General features: G+C 44.5%; 2 protein-coding genes across 11 annotated transcripts in view; one reads left to right on the forward strand and one right to left on the reverse strand.

The window, feature by feature from the left end:
- The window catches only part of LOC149349513 (pseudouridylate synthase TRUB1-like), a 37,422-nt gene extending 35,929 nt beyond the window's left edge, over positions 1–1,493 (reverse strand). Inside the window, exon 1 of one of the 6 annotated variants that reach the window (XM_089578486.1) lies at positions 291–1,493. In XM_089578486.1, the coding sequence (XP_089434612.1) occupies positions 291–432 (142 nt within the window). In that variant the 5' untranslated portion in view covers positions 433–1,493. The remainder of the gene's footprint in view (positions 1–290) is intronic. The other 5 variants (XM_089578483.1, XM_089578481.1, XM_089578485.1 and 2 more) reach the window with 5 other exon arrangements.
- On the forward strand, positions 998–13,711 carry LOC149349514 (E3 ubiquitin-protein ligase TRIP12-like). 5 transcript variants are annotated; one of them, XR_016290104.1, is made up of 7 exons: positions 1,727–1,932; positions 2,052–2,109; positions 2,508–2,652; positions 6,521–7,108; positions 7,147–8,446; positions 9,439–9,595; positions 12,267–13,711. XR_016290104.1 is itself a non-coding variant. In XM_089578487.1 (7 exons), the coding sequence occupies exons 4-6, from the start codon at positions 6,559–6,561 to the stop codon at positions 9,544–9,546; spliced, it is 231 nt and encodes a 76-aa protein (XP_089434613.1). In that variant the 5' UTR covers positions 1,731–1,932; positions 2,052–2,109; positions 2,508–2,652; positions 6,521–6,558; the 3' UTR covers positions 9,547–9,595; positions 12,267–13,711. The 5 variants fall into 5 exon arrangements, 3 of the variants coding, with proteins under 3 accessions (XP_089434614.1, XP_089434616.1, XP_089434613.1); XM_089578487.1 differs by having other exon boundaries at positions 1,731–1,932; positions 6,521–6,631; positions 8,397–8,446; XM_089578488.1 differs by lacking the exon at positions 2,508–2,652 and having other exon boundaries at positions 998–1,932; positions 6,521–6,631; positions 8,397–8,446.
- The last annotated feature ends 8,519 nt before the right edge of the window (positions 13,712–22,230 follow it).

Raw genomic sequence — 22,230 nt, forward strand, 5'->3', positions numbered from 1 at the left:
GGCGTTCCGAGTAGTACAGGTATAGTACATACGTTGATTACTCGGGACTCATATTGGCGCTTAAAACTAGCACTGCTGTAAACGGCGAGCAGAATACCGTCTTCCGTTACGAACGTTTACACTGTGTTCAGTTCTTTCTAAAGAAATGCGAACGCTCAAAAGTCAACTCCGCTAAATTCACAATGGTCGAAGCATATTGTTCAACAACACTAAGTCTGACTAAACGAAAAGATGCAGCGCAACGAACTTTCTCATGAATTCAGTTTTCCACTACCACATATAATACGTACCGTGGTTAAAAACCAGCAACAACTTCTCTGTGATGTCCTTTAGAAGTTCACCCTTCTCTTTAAGCACCGGAAATATTGCGCGCACAACTTTTCTTGCTTCTTTTACCAATGCTCTATTACTAATTAGAGATGTTGCGCCCATTTTAATGAACCGTAGGTAAAATACCGCGGGATCACTTCGTCACGCTCAGCCACGGAACCAAGCACGGAACCATATGCAGGGTTGCCAGGTCCGAAATTTTAAAAGGAGCCACAAAAAGCAGAAAAGTCGCCAAAAAAAGTAGCCAACCAGCTGCCGAAGTGTCAAAAGTAGCCAAAAATACGCCAAGGTTGCATAAAAGCGTCACCAAAAGCATAAACGGCGCAAGAATTATATAATTCTTGCAGGACGCAGGGTAATTGCGAATACGAATAACTCTGAACTACAAAATCATGGCAAATCAAATGAAAGGAAATAAATTAACACCATGGGACAGAAGCACGGAAACGCGCGATGAATTTCTGAAGGGAAAGAGAGTGTGGGAAAAGCAATCAGAAAAGTTTTTCTTCTTTTCAGAGGAGAAATAATTGTGGTTCCTAAGCCACAGCCATGGCAATTTTAATTCCGTTATATATATATGGCATGCCTGGCATTGATTTTTGCATGAAATTTCTTCACTGCTCCATAAACAAGGGTTTGATTTGATATGCCTATTTCTTTTTCCGTTTCTGTCCTGTGATCTTTTTTTCAGCTTTATATTGCGAAAACAGACTGATCGCCACATGCAGTTCATATGTTCTAAAGGCATAGAAAGCATAGTCTTGGTCAAATTTTTTCAGGTCACATGGCTTCCTTTTCAGCCGTATACTGGTGAACTCATGGCTCTCGGGTTATCGCTGTACGATACAAAGAGCCTTCGTCATCGCGTTCCAAGGCCTTTTGCTCTTCCCCGTTCCCCAGTAATCGGCTAAAAGGAAACCGTATTTTCCCTGAAAAATTTTAACTTATAGACTGCAATTCTCAGCATCATCCAATTGGATGTCGGGCTAGCATGTGCGACCGATCAACGCGCTTTGAACCAGTATCCAACTGAGGAAACAAGGTATATCAGCTAAGTAGCAATTCACATCCTTATTTAGCTGAAGCGCATTTAGTCAATGGGTTTGGGACATTTCTTATTGCTGGTTCATTGAGGGACTCTGCTGGTTCTAAGGAAACCTACATATCAGCATTGCATAGCGGAGGCGGAATCTCACCTGGGAGAACACAAGAGCGAGAAGTATTTTAAGTCTGGGACATGATTACAGGCAAAATTTCAACAGAAAGACTGGCACCGCAGAATAATGGTGTTCACGTATGGCATTCTGACAAGCAAAGATGCATGGACCATTGACAGAAAAAGAGGTCCATTACAGGCCTAACTTCGATTTCAAAAGTAGCCAAAAAGTAGCCAAGTAGCCAAGTTCAAATCTTTGGGAAGTGTCTCCTGCGACCCGGTCGAAATAACGCAAGCGTTATTTCCACCCGTGACGTCGCATCCGGTTTAAAAAAACGACGTCACGTCCGGCCATTTTTTTGTTTGATTTATTTTGAGCCGAGCCAAGCATTGCTTGCAGTAGCTGTATGGCCGGTCGGTGTGTGCTGCGCGCGCTCGTGTTGCCCGTGAGCAATTTCTCTGTTCTTTCTTTCTTTTGGTATGCAAGTATTGAGTGATTGCCCGTTATCTGACATTCGGCATTCCGTTGTCAACTTCCTTGCGCCCAAATATTTTGTGTTTGCAGATCACCCAGGACTAGCACTGAGCCCGCTTGCCCGGCAGTGGACACAAAGGCCCTGAAGGTGAGACTCATCTGTTTTATCCCGAGTTCTGCTCAAAAGCTCAGTGCAGTTCACAGAAAAGAATATACGCTGAGTATGTTTTTGTACCTTTTGTCAGCCGTCCCTAGCGTAACTCTTGGCCATGTAAAACACGCATGATTACCAGCTTTAGCGTGCGCCCAAAAAAAAGGGCGGGAAACTTTTGACAACAGCCCAGTTGAGCTAACCGTTTATGCGATGAGTTTTGTACGTGGTCCGACTTTTTGTGACCCCGCTGCTAGGAAAGTGTGTCGAATACTGACTTAATGGTTTATTATACAGTTGTGTTGCTGTGAATCCATGCGAGCCGCTTTCCGAAACGCTTTGGTGTCCGGAGCGCGTAAACATGTTCTTTTTTTAAATTTATTTTCATTTCACAGCACTTGAAAAGCCGAAGTGCAGTTTACTCGTGTGCACGGACCTTCCCGATTCCTGCTTCGAGTCCGGCGTTCGCTTGCTGGCGCAGAGGCTGAACAAATGAGACGATAAAATGCGGAAGCAGCAAAGGCATTAATCAGCCACAGGGTGAGCTCTCCACCTTCTGTGAATTTTATAACTCGAGTGCTGTGCCACCTGCACTGAGCATCGGCTTTACATGGGGAAGGTGCTTGGACCCAGGTAGCTAACTAGCATGGAGCGCATGAGGCAACTGGAAAAGCAAGCTTTCTTTTAAATCCTCTAAGCTTAAAGCCTTTTTACAGGTGATGCTGCAGAGATGCCTGAAGGAGGTGAACGTTGTGGACAAGGTGCTTGATGTCCTTTGATATTTTGGAAGCTTGTGAGATGCATAAAGCTCGCAAGGCACTGTTGCAGTGTGTGACAGGCTGTCACGGATCTAGCAGATTATAATTTTGAAAGTGGGCTTCCTGCTGTGAAACCGGGAACGCTTGTGCCTCTAGAGACAAGCAGTGGCGAGAAGCCATAGACGAATGTAGGTAGGACAGGTAGCTGAATGAGGGAGTAGTTCCCATATTTGAAGAACACATGGAAAGACAAGGACAAGGCGTTGTTTGTGTTGTTCCTTCTGTGTCTCTCTTTTTCCCACAAGTTAAAAGTAGATACTTGTTGTAGTTTCACTTTTTGAGGCTACCAAGAGATGGAGCACAGGGATGACTCACACAGCATTGGTGCCCATTCACACTTGCGAGTCGCAAAGGGCACGCGACCAGCAGTCGGTTGCGACCAGGCAGCAGCTCGACAACACTGTTGTTCACACTTGCAAGCGCGACCATCGGGTCGCCTTCTCGTTTGAAGCGGAAACTCTAGGGAATGACGTTGTTCGCGCGCTTTCAAGAGTTTCCTCTGTTTTGACCGCGCCTCCTGCGCTAGCGCTCGGTTCCTCTAAACTGCTATTCGCAATGTACTACGATGACCTGAGCGAAGGGGAGGATGTCGTGGCGGTTTTGATGTGCACCGCGGTCGTACAAACGTTATGAGGACAGAGGCGCGCTTCTCTGCAGGGCCGGCCTACCAGCCTGCAGTATGTCGGCCTCCGGTGTCAGAAAAATGCGCCAATATTGCTTATTCGCGAACATACCAAGCCCTTGGGTAGAGGAATGTAAACAGTGAAACATTTTTGAAGATCGCTGGCCAATACCGAGTTGCTGGCAAAAGTGATAACTGCGACACATGCAAATTTCTTCCGATAGCCGCTTTGCTGCTGCTGCCCAACGCGGCTCGACTGTTGTCTGCTAGCCCGCTGCTAAAGGCGTCGCGGAAATCAAGCATGTCTTGATATTATTATGACACAAGGTCCACAATAAAGCGGTGATGAAAGCAGCATCTTAATTACTAGCGCTGGCCAGGATCCAAAGCGCCCTCAGCTGCGGCATCGATATGAAACCGGCTAGGCTTAGCGACGACTAGGAGCAGCGCAGGTCGTCGCCCGGCGCGCCTGTGAGCGGTGTCGTTGCCGGAAGCTTGGCTCGCTCGCTGATTGGTTCAGCGGTTTGCGACTCGCAGTCACGAGGCTGATAAATCGAGCAGCGAGTGACTGGCCCGCGACTGTTGCTTTTCGACCAGGGCGACCGTTTGCGACTGTCGCTTTTCGACCAAAACGGTCGCGCGACCTCTGCGACTCGCAAGTGTGAACGGGCCTTTAGTGTTTTCGTTTCGTTCCTACTGTTTTGTGTACTTGCACCTCTTGATCTCAAATGCGGCTTTGTCATGATCTTGCATGGTGCTATGCTGATAAAAGATGTGTGCGGCACACTTATGGGTGTGTGGCATTCAGGTTCAAGCACCAACGTAGGGCTTCCAGTGCAGTAGGAATTATGAAAGGAAAAAAAGCCTCAAGGATGGGGATGGGCAGTTTAGCTCTTCAGTTTGCCTTTTGTGAAAAATTCTGTGGCAGGAGGTTACATGTCAGCCCACCCCTTATGCAATGCTGCCTTTGGGCCGTTGAGGTACAGATAAACTGATAAATAAACAACAAAAAGCAGTTCCTGTTCAAAAAGTATAATTTGCAGCTTTGGTGGAGGATTTTCTGTGGCCCCTTCAGGGAGGGTTTACCCAGAAATTGTAGTTATTGCTTAATGCCTCTTGGTCCCAAGAACCAAACACTGAATCAATTGCCCTCATGCCTCTTGATGAGGGAATCTGAGAGGTCGAAATGATAATTTACCATAGGTGTGAACAGTAATGGGCTGGATGTATTGCCAAAGAGAACCGAATTCATCTACTGGACTGAGTGGTAAGAATTTCGGGTTGGTTAAAGCACAGATGGCTTAACATCATATCGCCAGATCTTGTATTGTTGGCGTGTGTGATTGTTGCAGTGTGTGTGGCTGGTGAGGTGTCAACTTGGGTGTGACAAAAGTTGTAAGCTCAGCCAGAAATGCCTATGCTGTTTGAGCTCTGGGCAAGAGCTTTGAGCGAGGCCACTGCACTGTGTCCCTGTTGTACATTTGGCTTTTGTGGTGCTCCAACTTCCTCCTTCCCCCACCTTTGCTAGGAATGTTGCCATGGGACTGAGAGAAAGTGGTGTGATGTAATTAGAGCAGTGGCATGGCCATAAGATCCATCCGCATAGTACCACTTCTAGGTTGTTTGCTGGTTTGGCACCGCAGTCAGAATTGAGGTGAGTTGTGAGTGGGCCACTGTGGAAAATGACATTAGAGCAGCGGCAAACATGGCGCCAATGGTGGAGAGCAAACTTTGATGTCTCTGTTGCCATTGTTTTCAAAGTTATCTGTGAGGTCATCAAGGGCAGCACCTGTTCTGAATGCATTGCATAGCAGTAGATCAGAACTTCACTTTTATAGTTGGGTCATGGGCCTCACTGCAGGAGATGTATCGTCGGTTCAGATTTCACATTGAGACGCACCAAATTCAGCAACCTTACTACTCATAAGTACAGTGAAACCTCATTAAGGCGTACCTCGTAGCACTGCAGAAAAACTATGTGCAAAGCGGCAATATGCCCAAACTGAAAGCAGCCTAAATATATCCACTTACCTGGTAAAAAATGATACCTGATGCATTTTTAAAAATGTGCTCACGAAACCTTTTAACTGCATAGCTACCGTTCAGCCTTGAACGCAGCTTGTGCAGGGTGTGTAATCCGAAGGCAAAATAACCGCTGGTCCTTAAGGGTCCTTAAAGGAGGCAAGCATAGCAGGGGGCGGATGAGATTAAGAAGTTTGTGGGGATACGGTGGCCGCAGCTGGCGAAGGACAGGGTTAATTGGAGATACATGGGAGAGGCCTTTGCCCTGCAGTGGGTGTAGTCAGGCTGATGATGATGACGCCGCCATCCTGCTGCAGAACATCTGCAAAGAGCCCTTCACAGGCAGCGTGGCTGTCGATACTGAGAGCTTCGCCCTGATGTGAGACACAATGCTGGTTATTTCATTTGGGAAACACGCTATCCATGAAAACGTTGGTGATATGAGAATGCAGTGAGATGGGGCGGGACCACAGCTGCACAGTGGCGCAGATCAGCCGGCAACGCAGCAATGGTAGGTGCGGTGCATGGTGGAAAACTGAAATCTGCTGCAGAAAGGCTAAGTCATGTGACAGCGGTAAGCAGTAGCTATCGCAATGGGTACATCTGCATGGCTAGGGCCGTGGCTGCTCGTACACCTGCACCCGCAAACAGGTTAGTGATGGGCCTCGGGTGTGGTGGGGACAGGCTGGCACCCCCCCTTTCCTTGACGATGGGAGGGAAGAGTGCTCTCTTTCCAGACGCATCAAGCAGCTGCAAGTAGGCTAGGCATGTCAGCAACATGTCTCATTATGTCAGTGTGGTGTATGCATTAAGAGCACTCATGAACTTTCCTTTTTAAATATGCATTTTTAAAAAAAAACGGCGTCTTTTGTGCAGCGAGTAGTTTTTTAAACCTTGGCACAGTTAGCTTAACACACTGCACATCCATATCTTTACCTTCTCTTAGTATTGGTCACCAGCTACAAAACTGGAAAACTACTCCTAATGGAATTTTGGCTTGCGACAAAGACTGCTCCAAAATGCTCGTGGCCATTCCCTCCTCTGCACATGCTGTGTGGTGCGTAATATTCATTTTTCTCATGGGCATTGTTACAAGTGGCAAACTGGATAGGGTATCATCGTTTGCGTAAGAACTTAAGGACACTGAGAGGTTCCCTAGGCAGCCGCTTGGCCACTCACTGATTTCAAGGTGATTGCACTCTGCTTTTCAATGAATGCAAAATCCTGACGCGATAGTGTCTGCAAATGTTTTTGCCACCTCCCCTCCCCCCCGCCCTTTTTTTGTCTCCTTCTTTTATTATTTTTTTCTTGGATGTTGCGAGTGCTGTGCTCCAGCTGCTCCATTTGCTCCATTTTGATACATTTACATTTTGCTGCACCAGTCTGCTCCAAAAGTGACAAATTGATCAATATTGCTCCTTAGCTGCTCCAAAAAGAAGACACGGTCGCGGGAAAGCTACTATATTTAGAGCCGTTCAGGATTTCGGTTGACAACCTACTAAAATGTTTTCGCAGTTGGCAACCTAGGGCGTTGGTGGGCGTTGGTGGGTTGGTTGGAGGGCCTTGTGGTAGAATTTAGCAGCCAGTTTTTATGGAGGAAGGAAAGAACTCTGGAGAGGCTGTTACTTCACATTTTTTGAAGCCGGCTCCCGTAGGGGAAAAAACTGAGCAGAGAGCGTCCGGTGAAGCCTAGTCATAAAGACCATCGCCGCCCCCATTGAAGCGCGTGATTTCAGACCTTCATGTAGTAAAGGTGTTGCGGGAGTTGACCTTGATGTAACGAACTGGCTACGCCCTCTCTCTGTTAGTGCTGAGCCACTCAAAATTTGTTAGAACCACGCGAAAGTTCCGTGACGATAAAGCACGAACTGACATGAGAGGAACGCCGATCGCATCGAGCCGCTGCAGTTGGCGCAACGCGCCGTGCTCCAGTGCCGTTGGCGCATCTCCGGCTCTTTCTCTTTAGGAACGTCATACCACGTGGCGTTACAACTGTTCATGCTCAAAAGCAGCGAAAAATGATAGGGCATAGCAAAAAAGAAAAGACACGAGCAGTGCGCGGCCATCACTGCCGCGTGGTTGTAAAGAAAAATGTAAAGAAAAATCTCACTTTTAAAAAATTTCGTTATGACCACGTTTAACTGTAGAGCCAACATGAAAAAAGAATGATTCTAGTAAACGTGTTCTCTGGACTTTTAGTCAAGCACACTTGGTTGAACTTGCATGCAAGGCAGTGTGAGCATTAATAAAATATTTTCTCTGTTTTTGTGATTGTTTTTTTCCTAGCTACGCATGGCTGAACCTTATCTCGTTAGGAACAAACTCTTTGTGACTCCTTTATTCCGTTCATGCTGTTCCCATGTTGCTCCAGGGTTAGTTCTGATACAAATGTGCTCCAGAATGGATATTTTTCTGCTCCAAAAATTGCTCCAGAACTTGAAATGGCTGGAGCACCACTGGTATTATGCAAGAAGCTTGAATTAGCAGCTTCAAAAAATTTGATTGCTGGTCTGCACACGATTGTCTCCATGTCCAGGTTTTGCACTGTTTCCTAATCCCTGGCATTTATTGGCACTTTCACTTCATTAAAACTTTTGTGTGTGTGTGTGTGCTGGCACAAATTTTGGAAAGCTCCTTTTCTAGCGCTTGCAAGTTCTTTCCATGTTTTCGTTTTTCATGGGGCGGGAGCTTCATGGCACATCCAGTCCATCAACCTTGGCGTTTTCAGATACTTTGTCCCATTGCACTTGTGTAGTGTGGAGGAGCCGCCGCTGCTCTTAAGGTATTTCTAACCATGTGCTTCTTTTCCTCCATTGTTTCAGCTTGTTCCAAGGAGTCCCCAAGAGCTCTACGAGATCACATCACTTATCGCGTAAGTGATGTGGATTTCCAAATCCACTTTGTGGAATTTCTACCACTGCCTTTTGTAACTGTGGCCATTTCTGATTGGAGTGCATTTTGCTTTAGCTGCAATTGAAGGCTTTCAATTTTTTGTAGTTGCCAATCCGGAGCTTTTAGTATTTCAGTAAAACTTTCTGCTGGGTGAGTTGGCTGATTATACTAGTATGTTGTAGACTGAAGAAGAAGTTACTGTACTCATCGCTCTCAAAAACAGTTCTATGTTTGCACATGTGCAGTTGGTTGCTAATTGTATTGTGTGACTAGAATTTGTTTACATTCTGAGTGTAGGTGCTAAGAAATTGCGTAATCTGGGAATGTATTGACTGGAAGAGATGGAGTATAACTCCATGGAACATTTTTACTTGCAATTTTGAGCGTACGCACCAGGACTCTATCAGCGAGGTTGAACTGCGGCTCAGTGGTTATGGTGCTCGGCTGTGCTGACCCGAAAGACGCGGGTTCGATCCCGGCCGCTGCGGGATTGAACCCGCCTGTTAATGTCATGACCATTATGCAAATTGTTTTGGCAGTAGACGTGGACACTATATGTTGTTCTTTGCTGCTGTTCTGCTTCAAATCTAACATTGACAACACAGCAGTGGCAAGGTACAACAATTGCACACATTAGGTTTCAGAGCGTGTTGAGCATGAGGTAGGTTCTCTGAAAGTAGGCCAAAATATAGGCTTTAATTTAGTTTCTTAGTGAGCTACTTCTGTTCGCTATCTGACGTGACTGGCTTCTGAATTGCAAGTTAGGGTAGAACTTCTTAGCTCTTTGGGGGGCATCATTATTTGACAGCATTAGCAAGACCATTTACTTGCTGTGTATACTTGGAAAAAGCATGCCACCACCACCTCTGCTGGTTGTAATGGTGTGATTCATTGGCAGTACCGTTAACAGGATGTTGCTTTAAAATGTTGCTGTTTCGCTTTTGTGAAACTTGTGTGATGTTCCATTCACAGAGAGCTGATGCCAGTGCTGCCCCAAGATGGCATCTTTGTGGTGGACTCACTCCTTGTAAAGCCCAACGCCCACCAGACCGATGCAGTGCTGTGGAAGTGGAGGGATGATGGAGGGCTATGGCACCCATACTCTTCCATTGACTGCAAGATCATTGAGGTTGGTGCCTGCATGTCCACTTGTGGCTGCTATTTTACAACTGCAACCATTTCATACTATGTCCTGGTTCACAAATGAGCAAGCGCCGGGCTGCATACGCTCATCACCTTTTCACTGTTTATGCCTTGCACTGCCTGTAGTGTGATATTGAAAGTTGAACTACAGCGTAATCCGCTTACGATACCAGATATAACTATATAGTGCTTAAGATGCTTTGTCTCCTTGCTTTTTTTTTTTCATAGCCTTCTCCGCAGTGCTCAGGTGCATTTGGGCAAAGTATCGAAAAATGATGACTAGCTTGGCTGGCATTTCCTCTTAGTCTCTGAATGGATCATGCCGTCAGAATTTCACGAAATTATGGACATGTACACCAGGGAATTGTTTTAGAAATTTATCCAGGATTTATATTGTGAAGAAAAATAGCGTAAGATGCATAATTTTTGCGTTTGTTATACGGCAGATTACACGAACCAAGGTTCTACTGTATTTCTCTGAAGGGCTGTGATGACTTTGCAGGGTGTGTAGCAACCTTGAATCATCAGGGGAATTTTCTTTACCTGGAGAAATGAGGGAATTGTCAGGGATACAATCAAGAAAGTGGCCAAGTTAGAAAAAAGGACTGACTGAAATTAACGCAGTGGTCTGCCGCAAGTTTCAACGGTACTGCGAGTGCCCAGCACACGGTCTCTCCACATTGGCATGGCATATTTTTGCTTCTAACATGTATAAGGTATGGCAGCCTGTCTGTTTTAGGTGTCTTTTTCTTTTCATCCATGATGTGAGCATTGTATATTCTGGTTCATTCTGTACAGGTTCCTGGACTCTACAGTAAATTTGCCACCCTAGCGTGGCATCAAAATCAATCGAGAAATCTTGCTCTCGGGCCTCGTCAATCTTGTAGGCCATTGCAGAAACAAATAGAGGCTAGTTTCTCTGCAGTTTGAGCTGTGATGAGGTCATAAAAAGCTGATATTTTTTATGGAAATCTCTTGGTTAGTTATATGGGGTTTTATGGCGCATAAGCAACTATGGCTATCATGCGCCAAACACAAGGAATTCTCTTGGTGCTTGTCCCGTGGCATTGCTGTTGTCGAAAGGGGTGCCAGAGTGAGCACGGGTGCCTTCATTGGAAAGGCAGGAAAAGGCAGTACTTTTCACTGGTAGAAAAACCAACCTTTGAAAGCCTGAAATAATCTCTGGCGCCGCCGCGGTGGCTCAGTGGCTATGGTGCTCGGCTGCTGTCCCGAAAGACGCGGGTTCGATCCCGGCCGCGGCGGTTGAATTTCTTTGGAGGAGAAATTCGAGGCCCGTGTACTGTGCGATGTCAGTGCACGTTAAAGAACCCCAGGTGGTCGAAATTTCCGGAGCCCTCCACTACGACGTCTCTCATAGCCTTAGTCGCTTTGGGACGTTAAACCCCATAAACCAACCAACCAACCAAATAATCTCTGGCAGTACAATGAGCAGTTTATGAATCCCCTGAAAGCATGCGGAGTGTTTCATTTAGATAATTTTCCAGCATTTTCTCAAAGTGGTGCTCTTTGTTTCTTCTGTAAAAGCACATATGGCCACCACTCTTATGAACCATTAAAAGAGAGCAGAAACTTGTGAGCATAATTTTAAGAAACTTCCAAATCTGAGAGCCCAGATCACTGAGGCACTTCTCGTCTGGTGTGACGGAAAACAGCTGCCGAAATTGCTGCACAGATTCCGAATTGAAATGTGCCAGCATCTGTGGGCCTGTTATGGCAAGGGATTCCAGTGTGGTGAAACCCATACACAAGAGTTAAGCAGGCCATGTTCCGTCAAGAATGATGCATCTGGGACAGCATTCCACGGTTGTAGCTGTCTCTAGGTGTCACGAGGCAGCGTGGAAGACGTAGTCTTGTTAAAGCTCTCACTCGCGTTGTAGCTTAAGCTGCTGTTCATTTATTTTTTTGTGTAATCTTTTGTTTCTCAGCAATGTGCCACATCAGGTCATACGCCCTTTCAGTGCGAACTGTGACAAGAGGAGCATCTCCACTTGCCAGCTTACAAATTCAGGCTGTCATGTTTTTCCCTGCTCACAGTTATGCTTCAGGCAAATTGTACCATTCTACATGATTTCCCCTCATTCATTGAGATGCTCAATAAGCATTAGGATGTGATATATTATGAGGAGTAAAATATTGGTGTGGAATACTCGGTTTCATTGCTGCATTTTGAGGAAGCATGTTTGTATTGTAATTTTAACTATCTGTATTAATATCTGAACTACTCTAGAATATTCAGTTGTATTTGCTGTGAATTTTATTACTATTGTCTGCTTCAAAATGAAAAATTTGTTGACACGCACTTGGCAGAGAACATCAAATGCTGGGAAGAATAAAGAAAAGGGTAGCCACCTATAATAAAGAGATGGACTTCGTAAAAGAGCTTTCTCAAACAGGGAAAGCAAATCTCTTTTCAATGCAGCTTTTGCAGCTTCATAAATTTTTTCTGTGAATTGATCATGTATACTGTCCATTATTATCGCCACTATGTTTCTCGCCTCAACCGTCGGGAATTCAAAATGAGTAGCTTGCTGGACGCCCAGTTTTAATTTTCTTTGTTGAATGTTCCAGCTCGCCTAGATAGCATATTTAACTCAGGAATGCATTTAGCGGCTACATTTTTGTCTTTTTGTCCGCAGATTTTTGTTATTCCATCCACACTGCAAGGAAACTCGACCATGTAACGCACGCGGAAAGATATTTGCGTGGGATTGGATTCGTACTTTATGTGCAATGTGGATAGCACCAATGCGCTGCACTGGGAGCATTTTCATCCAATGCAAGCAGATGCTGCTTTCAGTTGGCATCTAGATCACAAGGAAAGCAAATATTTATTTTAAAAATGCATTGTACAAAACAAATTTTATCTGCTTATGAATGCACAACATACAGTGCGAGATCACCAAAAAAAACTGCCGGAAAATGTTGCACCCTTTTATCCTTTTGGAATGGGCTGAGTGTTCCAAGTCTAAAAACCAAAGCTGAATACAACGGCCAAATCGCGTATTCCAACAGTGATTGTCCCAAGTGAGCTGCTTGGTTTCAAAACTCGACATTGCCCCTCACCCGCTTGTCTTTGCTAAGCATATCGTAGTACCAGCCGGCAATTCGAAAAGCCCTGCTATACACAGCGTGTGTACGAGAGCAGACGACGCAGCAGTTCCTTTGTCTCTACTTTTGGAGCCCGCGTGACCAGGGTTGCTGCTCTTCCTTGGGAGTGACGTTATGACACACCCCGGCGCTCAGAAAGCGAAACCACTCAGTATAAGTAGCACGATAATAAATTATTTATGGTGCATATATCAATGGTGCAGCATGTATATGTGCCCTGGGGCAATACGCAATGTTTCAAACAAAGACGCCAACGAAAAAATTTGGTGTCCCCCTCCCTTCCCCATTATAGGTCTTGGGTTTAGCATATGGAGCCTTTGACCTCCTGTGTGCCGCCAGCGTCGGGAGCCACAAAAGGAAATGCAGCAGTGTTGCTGGCTGGCCAAGCTTAACTGCCAAGACTTGATACCTGATAATTTGATCCTCTTAATTAGTACTGGTCTGACCCAGTGAAACCCTTTTGTTGTTTGTCTTGACTATTTTCATTCTCTCTTGAGCTCTGTGCACACTTTTTGTGTGTCGTTCTTCCAGCACATCTTGAACAATGTTGCCTTTATCTTTTTTTTTAGATCTTTCAAATGTCCATGCACAAGGCCACTACAGGAGTGTGTAGGCTGCTGCGATAGTGTGTTGGGAGATGTTCTAATCTTTTTCTGTCTTGCATGCATTCCATGTTTTTGTGTGAATTTGTGGGTTTCTCTTAGTGGTTTATTAGTTGCATTTTACTTTTCTCAGCTTGCCCACTTTTGTTCTCTTTTCATGGCATCCAACCCTGCATATGGCTGACACTAGGGGAGGGACTGCAGCAACCGACCTTGCGGGGCGTGGCGTTCTCTGGTCCCAGGCACCTGTTCATCGTTCCAGGCTACTGGCTCAAGAACGTGCTCACAAGTCTGCACCCTGGCCTGCAACCAGAGTGACAATAGACCTATGTCGGCCGGAACTGCTGTGCCAAATAAAGCATTCCTACCAACATGCCTTGTCGGTGATTAATGAAGCGTATGAATAGATTACTAACAACTGGTTGGCCCTATAGACAAACCATGTTACAAAACAGTCGGTTGAGACCATACCCAGCCACCACATTGTTTCCTCTGCAGAGCCGCATATTGCCTTTCTGTTCGTGCCCCTGCAGCAGAAAATGCTGCAGAGTTAATGAGGAAAATAAATTTCACTGACAAGCTGCTCCGAGACTACTGCTAAAAGGGTACTGAAGCCCAGTGGAAATGTTAATCAGGTAATGAATGTTTGTGGGTGCTGCACGTGTACTTTCAATGCATAGGAGGGGCCAATTTCAACTTTTTTTACAGGTAGGTCGCGCCTTTTCTGATTGCACCATCCCTTGGTGTGGGATGCTTCTACCTATACTGCCACCTCATTCAGCACTGACAGTGCTAGGAAAGCTCTTGCTGAATATTGTAATCTGGGTGCTTTTAATTGAATGGTCTTTGTAGGTATTTCAAAAGGGCTAGGCAACCGTCCTAGCACTACTGGGGTTCCAACCAACAACAAACTAGACAGATTCTGTAGCGCTTGGCTCTCGCTGGCAGTTAGTGAAATTGGTATTTCCCTAAACTGCACTCTGAAAGAGCATAAAGGAAACTCTTCCACGGTAATTCATGACATGGAAAACACGTGGCTACATTTCTCTTGAAGGCACTTTTTGAGCAGGAATTGGGTTTCACCCAGTTTTCATGATGCTTTGGGTGCACAAACTGGGTAATGTTGGTCTTTACCTGTTAAAAAAGGACCCTAAATGATTAAAATATTTGGTAAATTCGATTTACAGTCTTCTCTTATCGTTTCTGACCTATCTTTCCTCAAACAGAACAGTGGCTGATTGAATTCGCATCACTTGTTAATGTCAGATTAAATTTTTTTCTTGCTCTGACCTTTCTTATCTGCTAATGGCCATTATTGCCCGAGAGGTATGTAGGGTGTGTACTGTACACACACATATAAATCGCCTCATTCAAATCTGCGCCATTTACAGAAAGGTACTTCGGTCCGGTCAAAATCTCGTATTTCAGTGCGACAAAACTGCCGGTAGTACACGCTTATTCAACGGCCGTACAGCTTACCTGTCATGACCGATTATGAAGCATGGCAATGCAGCGTGCTGCACGTGGCCATCGTGCTTTCGAGCCCCCCCGGACCGACAGTCTATGAAGGGTCATTACATGCACTATGCGCGCGTTGCTTGGTGTGGGTTGTGGTCTCTGCGGCTGCTTCACTGGAGTTCTTTTTTTTTTTTTTACCCTGCGCTCCTGTCACGACGTGGGGCCAGTTTATTTTAGAACATGCGAGGCCGATCGAGTGGCATCTATGAGGCGCCGCTAATGCTGCCAGTGCTGATGAGCGGTCGCATATAAGAATGACAAGACCAGTGAATGCATTAAACCCTCTCGTCGGGCTCTCTTTATTCCGAACTGTGTGTCAAGAACTATTTTCGGTCCCCTTACCCTTAATTTCAAATCGGCATGATTTGAGCGTCGAGATATGCCCGACCATTGGCGCTTGGCGTTGCAACGATATATATGGCGCGCGCACAATTTGGCTTTAAACGTGATGGTCCTTACTTTCGTCTTCAAAAGTCTTGGCGCAAATCTCAAAAGTTTACTTACAACAAAGATAAATATAAGACTGCTCAAAAAGAGCACGCGGCTACAAAACCACCGCGCCGTTCACACGTGTCCACTCTTGGCACCCTCAGTTCGAATAGAATTTGACCAAAAGTTTGAGCTAAAAAAGCGAGCACGAACAACGAGAGTTCACCGTGAGTGTGTGTGTTTGAGGAAGGGTCGTGATCAATAGGTTTTGCCGCTAAAAGGACTGATCGTGGTGCTTGCGTGCGGAACAGCGAAACGATGATATCGATACGAGATGGAAGTACGCGTTATATGTTGTTCCGCAGCTGGCGCTTCTATAGTCCTCACAATGAAAAGTGGAAGGATTGATTTTTTTTTTCTTTCAAAACAAACGTTGAGTAGAACCCCGCTGTTACGTTCGCGGTTGCCGCGTTTTACCAGTGGTACGTTTTCATGAGCCAGTCCAGCTGCCGCAGATCGAAGCCCTTGTATACTTAATTGAAACTCGATCGCCTGTATCTGTTACATAACGCAATTGTTGCATAATTTCCGCATCGTATGCCGCGGAAGTCGCCTCGCGGTGATAGTTTACACCGTTCCGGCATTCGTTCAATACGTATGCAATGTCGGCGCCGGGTAGAAAAAGCAAACTATACACTCTATCGGCGCTTGTCCGCCGCTGTGTAAGACGACTTATGGCGGGAAGCCCCCACGCCAAAGCGAGTACGCTTACAGAATAGGTGATTTTTGGTGGGGCTGTTGGCACAGTTACATCGCCGCTGTGATGCCAGCGCGAACGACCCTAAAGCGCGAAAACGAAACTATGCCGCGGCAGACGGCACAAGCAGCACTGTACGAGATGCGGTTGCGCGCGTTGGCTCCGATGGTTTTGTTTCTGCCATCCGCTTTATTCTTGTCACCTGCACCTTAAGATACACAATTTCGAGATTCCAATAGGCGATGATTGTATGGGATTAACGCGGCCACCGTGATAACAGCGAAGAGGAGCACGCGTACCGCAGCTTCGCACGCTCTGGGCATGCTCCCTCTTAGCTGCTAAAACCCTTCCACAGACAGCTGCTCAGAAGCGGAATGGACATTTGAGCTACAGTTTGCATAGCATCATGGAAAAAAATAGCACACTCATCACTTGTGTTGTTTGGTCTTCTTTGCTCATGCAGAACAATCCAGAGAAGGACATGGTGCACACGTCATAATAAAAAAAAAACTGCAGGCAACGGTGCACAATTTTTTTTCACGCTAAACATTCATCTACGTTTCCTGGCTGTTACTTTTTTTTTTTGCGGTCCTGTGAAAAACTCTGCAGCAATGTGTTTTGTTGCATTCGACGCTCTGGTGCATTTAACAACTATATGTGGACACTTGAGTGCACTCTGAACTCTCACTTTAGGTTGTACACGCGTATATGTTGCCCAAAAATTTAACTTCATATTGTCTCTCTCAGATGCACACAAATCACGTACATCACCACCTCGACAACATGACCACAGATGTCATGCATATTCAAGAATGCTGATTCCATGGCTGCAGTTGAGGTTTTCAGCCAGAAGCATGGGTAACGGGGTGAGCTTGCACAGGTTGATCGCTTGCAACAGAGAAGTAATCACTAGCGAAATGCGTCGTAGCATGTGCACCGACATTTGCAGCTGAACTGGTTTTTACTGCAATGTGAAATGTGTAGTAGTCACTGAAGTAGAAAATAACTCAAGCGTGTACTGCAAAAACAAGAAAATAAAATCAAATTGATTCAGCAGGTGACTGTGAGAGTTTTCAGTTGCAACGTATATATGCCAATCCTAATTTATCTTCGAGAAAGTACTCTACAAGCTATAATAAGTTCAAAATTGATGGCCTACGGATTGTTTCACTGAAGATGTGGCAATTTTTTAAATAGATTAAATACAGCTCAGATGTTTATTTAACCCGCAGGCTTGTAAATTAATATAACATATTTAACTTTTTACCAGTTGCAGTAATGCACCTTATTTATTGAGAGGTTGATTATAGCTGGCCGTAATATCCGCATCAGTTTTTAGATTTTTCAAATTGTGATTCTCATCGCGGCTGCAGCGCACTGAGTTTGGGGTGCCCAAATGGGCGAAACTGTACGGGCCAGGAGCACTCGCATCCACGCCTACAAGTCCATACCCAGCTCTTTCCTCGAGCAGTTCCCACTGCGGTAACTAAAGTGTATACACACTTTATTCCCTGCTACTGTTTTTCAAGCTCAGCCAGTGTAAAAGCAGATCCCTTTAAGAGCTGTTCCTTATAAAAGAACTAATCCCAGCTAGGACATATCTTCCACAGAAAGATTACAGCAGAAGCCTTAACACAGCTGAAATACCTGCAGGCTTTTGACAGGTATCAACTGAATATGTAGACAGTTTAGTCTCACAAATCCCAACTGACCCCTGCTGAGATCACACACAACCCTGTGGTTTCCGTAGCTGGTGACCACTCGAAATCTGCCATGCTTGTGAAGTTGACCTGCTATTGGTCCAGGACAAACATTTGGCTTTTATTATGTCATTAACTGGAACTATTTGCAATTATGTTTCAGGCACACCTCAGTTTTGATTACACAGTTTCACTTGGTTCCAGCTCGAACAGTGAAGCTGCTTTGCAAGAGAAGGTGTGGCATCATATATTAGCAAACAGCTATGATTCTTAATTTGAAACTGTGGCCAACAGATTTCTGCTTGAGACTGAGTGATATTAGTTCATATCAGCTGCTACTATGCCAAATTCTCAGTTTAGGATGTTTCCCTTGCACGTATGTAAATCCAGATGGCAATTGCCCAGTGAAAGCAAATTATATTCACCTGAACTATAGCTTATCTACTGCATTCATGACTGTAGAAAAAAAGGTTTAAAGCTCCTTCAAGTAAGTGCAATATTAGTACAAGACCCACTTAATTTTCATTGAAAGGTATGATGGCATTTTCATCAAGCAGAGAGAGACAGTGGGGATTTAGAACTGCAATGTGAGACATGGGTCATATGGTTACTTGGTCATCACAAAGCTCAACTTTCCTTATTAAATAGAAGTAGAAATAATTTGCTTATTGTTAAGATGTCAGGTTGAAAGCTCTTGACTTTAGTTGTTATCAAAGCTGCTGAGCAAGAAAATTGTGTAAAGCACACATTTTACCCCATTAAAGATGAAGCATGGAAGAACATACCATCAGATGAACCTGTGCTCACTGAAAAAATAATGCAGACAGTACAATAAGAGCCAACAGCCCCTGTGAAATAATTTAAAGGCCCAGATTGCAGTATAAATCAATCATAAATCAATATGTTCAGAATAATGTTTGCAAAGTTTCAAATCAGGTCATTTACTGAGCAGAACAAATAAAATGTACTGCACTCGTTCTGTTCACACATTTTTGAAAAGACCTCTTTGCTGTTTTTCTTCCATTCACACAATATTAAATTAAAGATTACAAACAGCCTGACAATTGTAAATACATAAGGGCAAACTGTGCAATTACTCCTACCGGAAGCAAAAGAATCAAAACAACCAAAAGCTACACGAAACAATTATTACAGGCACAACAAATACAGATTATTTTTTTTTCTTTTTGAAATGTTACAGTCATGCTGATCCTAGTGTATCAATAATGAGAATGTGATTTTGCAAGAAGTGTGCTTAAACATTTTCAGCCTCACCTGTTCTTTCCCAAGATGCCATCTCGGAAAAGCACTTTCATTTAACTTGCACGCACACACACCTTTTTCACTGCCAGAAGACTGCGCGTGGTAATGCAGCAAAACACTGAAGAATAATACAGCAGCTTCAGCTGCCCCTTTAGGCTGTGCACGGATGGTACAGTAAAGAGCTGTTTGTGTGATCCACCAAAGTTGTCAGGTATATATATGCCAGTGTGCTGCCTTCCTAGCTGTACCCAGCTAAATTTTGTGGTTCCGCAACTTTCGATGGGAAGTACTAGATTCTGTTGAAAAGTTTCATATCTAAAAATGGTGATGAGTAATTTCTGTTTGTAAAAAATGGTGATGTCTGTTTGTAAGAAAGACTATGGAAAGACCTAGAAACAGGAAAATGTGTAGACTTGGTGACAGAAGACGGCTATTCAAAACACATTTCAAACATTCTTCGAGCTATATTGCCCACATGGCAAACATGAAGGAGTTGAAACAAATATTGTAATATCTTAGCTAAGAGTATCATAACTGAGTTCTAATATTGTTTTTTTCTCATGCATACTAGAGCCAAGGATTTCACATTAAAGAGCAACCACAGAATCTTCTGTAATGTGACACAAACATAATAAGCTACCACTATAGTATAAGAGAATATGCTAGGATATTTGATATAGTTCACATATTCTATTGAATTACAGCTGCAGGATAGAGAACCACGATTAAGTAAAGAGATCATTGTTTTTGTGCGTTAACTGAAATTCCATTGTCATAAAATGATTTAAGCATATATAATTTATGTTTTCCTGCAACTAATGCATTGTTGTTTCAAAGTGTACTTGATCTGTGAGCAAAACTGTGCAGTCCATGCACTAGAAGACCAAGCACCTGAAGTTATCGAGCTCAAGCCATTAGTGATTAAATTTTTTTAAATAGTATGGAAGATAAAATAGAATCCAGCAGTTTACCAGCCTCTATATATTGGTAGTTTACCACCAGGTTCAGTTTGGCTATTTAATTTAATAATGAATGGCTATACAAAAAATTCTCAAGGATAGCGAAAAAGGGAGCTCAAAAGCCTAGCAGGTACAGTTTGCTTGGTAAAATCCTATGTTTTATCACATCAAAGATTTTCTGAACACTGAGAAAAAAAGCGCAGTTAAACAATTTGTCAAATGACAAATACAGCTCAGCTGCAAATTTGTCAAGAATTAATGTAATGCCCCTTCTTGTAATATCGCCTTCCTCATGATTAAAAAAACACAGAATGTTTAAAAAATTTGTTAAAGAAAATGTTAAAAAAATGTCCTTAACTTGAGCTGGACTCCATTGCCTTCCTATACAGCAGCGAATGCAATCATCAGGTTACTGAGAGAGGCAGTCGAGCACAGCAATGGGACATTCCGCCAGTAACGAAGGAGGAAGCAAAGAAAGCCTTAGGAGCAATGCAAAGAGGGAAAGCAGCTGGTGAGGATCAGGTAACAGCAGATTTGTTGAAGGACGGAGGACAGATTGTGCTACAAAAACTAGCCACCCTGTATGCGCAATGCCTTGTGACCGAGAGTACCAGAAGCTTGGAAGAACGCTAACATTATCTTAATTTATAAGAAAGGAGACGTCAAGGACTTGAAGAATTACAGACCAATCAGCTTACTGTCCGTTGCCTGCAAGGTATATACTAAGGTAATCGCTAATAGAGTCAGGACAACCTTATACTTCAGTCAACCAATGATCAGGCAGGCGTTCGTAAAGGATACTCGACAATAGACCACATTCACACTGTCAATCAGGTGACAGAGAAATGCACAGAATATAACCAACCCCTGTATATAGCCTTCATTGATTACGAGAAAGCATTTGACTCAGTGGAAACCTCAGCTGTCATGCAGGCATTGCGGAATCAGGGTGTGGAAGAGTGGTATGTGAAAATATTGGAAGATATTTACAACGATGGCACAGCTACTATAGTTCTTCATAAAGTCAGCAATAAAATTCCAGTACAGAAAGGTGTCAGGCAGGGAGACACAATCTCACCAATGCTATTCACTGCCTGCTTACAGGAGGTATTGCGGGGCCTGAAATGGGAAGAGTTGGGGATAAGAGTTAATGGAGAATACCTGAGTAATTTGCGATTCGCTGATGACATCGCCTTGCTAAGCCACTCAGGACAAGAACTGCAAAGCATGATCAATGAGTTAGACAGGCAGAGCAGAACGGTGGGGCTAAAAATTTACATGCAGAAAACCAAAGTAATGTTCAACAGCCTAGCAAGGGAACTGCAGTTCGCAATTGGTAGCAAGGTGCTGGAAGTAGTAGAGAGAGAGAGAGAGAAAAGGACGGAAAGGCAGGAAGGTTAACCAGGCGATGCCCAGTTGGCTACCCTACACTTTGGGAGGGGAACAAAGGGGAAAAAAGGAAAAAGAGCGGCAAGGAAATGAGTCTTCTAAGTGACCAGCGACCACTATGTCACAGGGACAGAGGGCGCGCACTGAAAACTTAAAGATTATAGGCGGGAATGCAACCCCGAGTCCCTTAGGAAATTCAGGAGCGCTTTCACCGCTTTCCGTTGTCTGGAAGGTTGTGTCCAAGGACCCAGAACGTTAGACTCTGTTAAAGGACACGAGTCCAAGCGGAGCAGAGAAGCAACTAGGCAACTGCGCTCTCGCTCAAAACGAGGGCAGTCACAGAGGAGGTGGCTAGAGATATGTCTACTTAGGGCAGGTAGTGACCGCAGATCTGGATCATAAGAGGGAAATAACCAGAAGAATAAGAATGGGGTGGAGCGCATATGGCAGGTTCTCTCAGATCATGAATGGTAGCTTACCAATATCCCTGAAGAGAAAAGTATACAACAGCTGTATCCTACCGGTACTCACCTATGGGGCAGAAACGTGGAGGCTAACAAAGAGGGTTCAGCTTAAGTTAAGAACAACGCAGCGAGCTATGGAAAGAAAAATGATAGGTGTGACGTTAAAAGACTGGAAGGGGGCGGAGTGGGTGAGGGAACAAATGGGGGTTAATGACATCCTAGCTGAAATCAAGAGGAAGAAATGGGCTTGGGCAGGGCACGTAATGTGAAGGCAAGATAACCGCTGGTCCTCAAGGGTAACGGAGTGGATTCCAAGAGAAGGCAAACGTAGCAGGGGACAGCAGAAAGTTAGGTGGGCGGATGAGATTAAGAAGTTTGCGGGGATACAGTGGCCGCAACTGGCAAAAGAAC

Source organism: Amblyomma mixtum, chromosome 3, assembly GCF_055824585.1.
Source record: "Amblyomma mixtum isolate Tamu chromosome 3, ASM5582458v1, whole genome shotgun sequence".
Lineage (NCBI taxonomy): Eukaryota > Metazoa > Arthropoda > Arachnida > Ixodida > Ixodidae > Amblyomma > Amblyomma mixtum.

Coding starts and splice junctions, on each gene's coding strand:
- LOC149349514 (XM_089578488.1), top strand. CDS start 6,559: ATGGAATTTTGGCTTGCGACAAAGACTGCTCCAAAATGCTCGTGGCCA. Junction 6,632..8,396: donor TCCTCTGCACATGCTGTGTG/GTGCGTAATATT, acceptor CCATTGTTTCAG/CTTGTTCCAAGGAGTCCCCA. Junction 8,447..9,438: donor GAGATCACATCACTTATCGC/GTAAGTGATGTG, acceptor TTCCATTCACAG/AGAGCTGATGCCAGTGCTGC.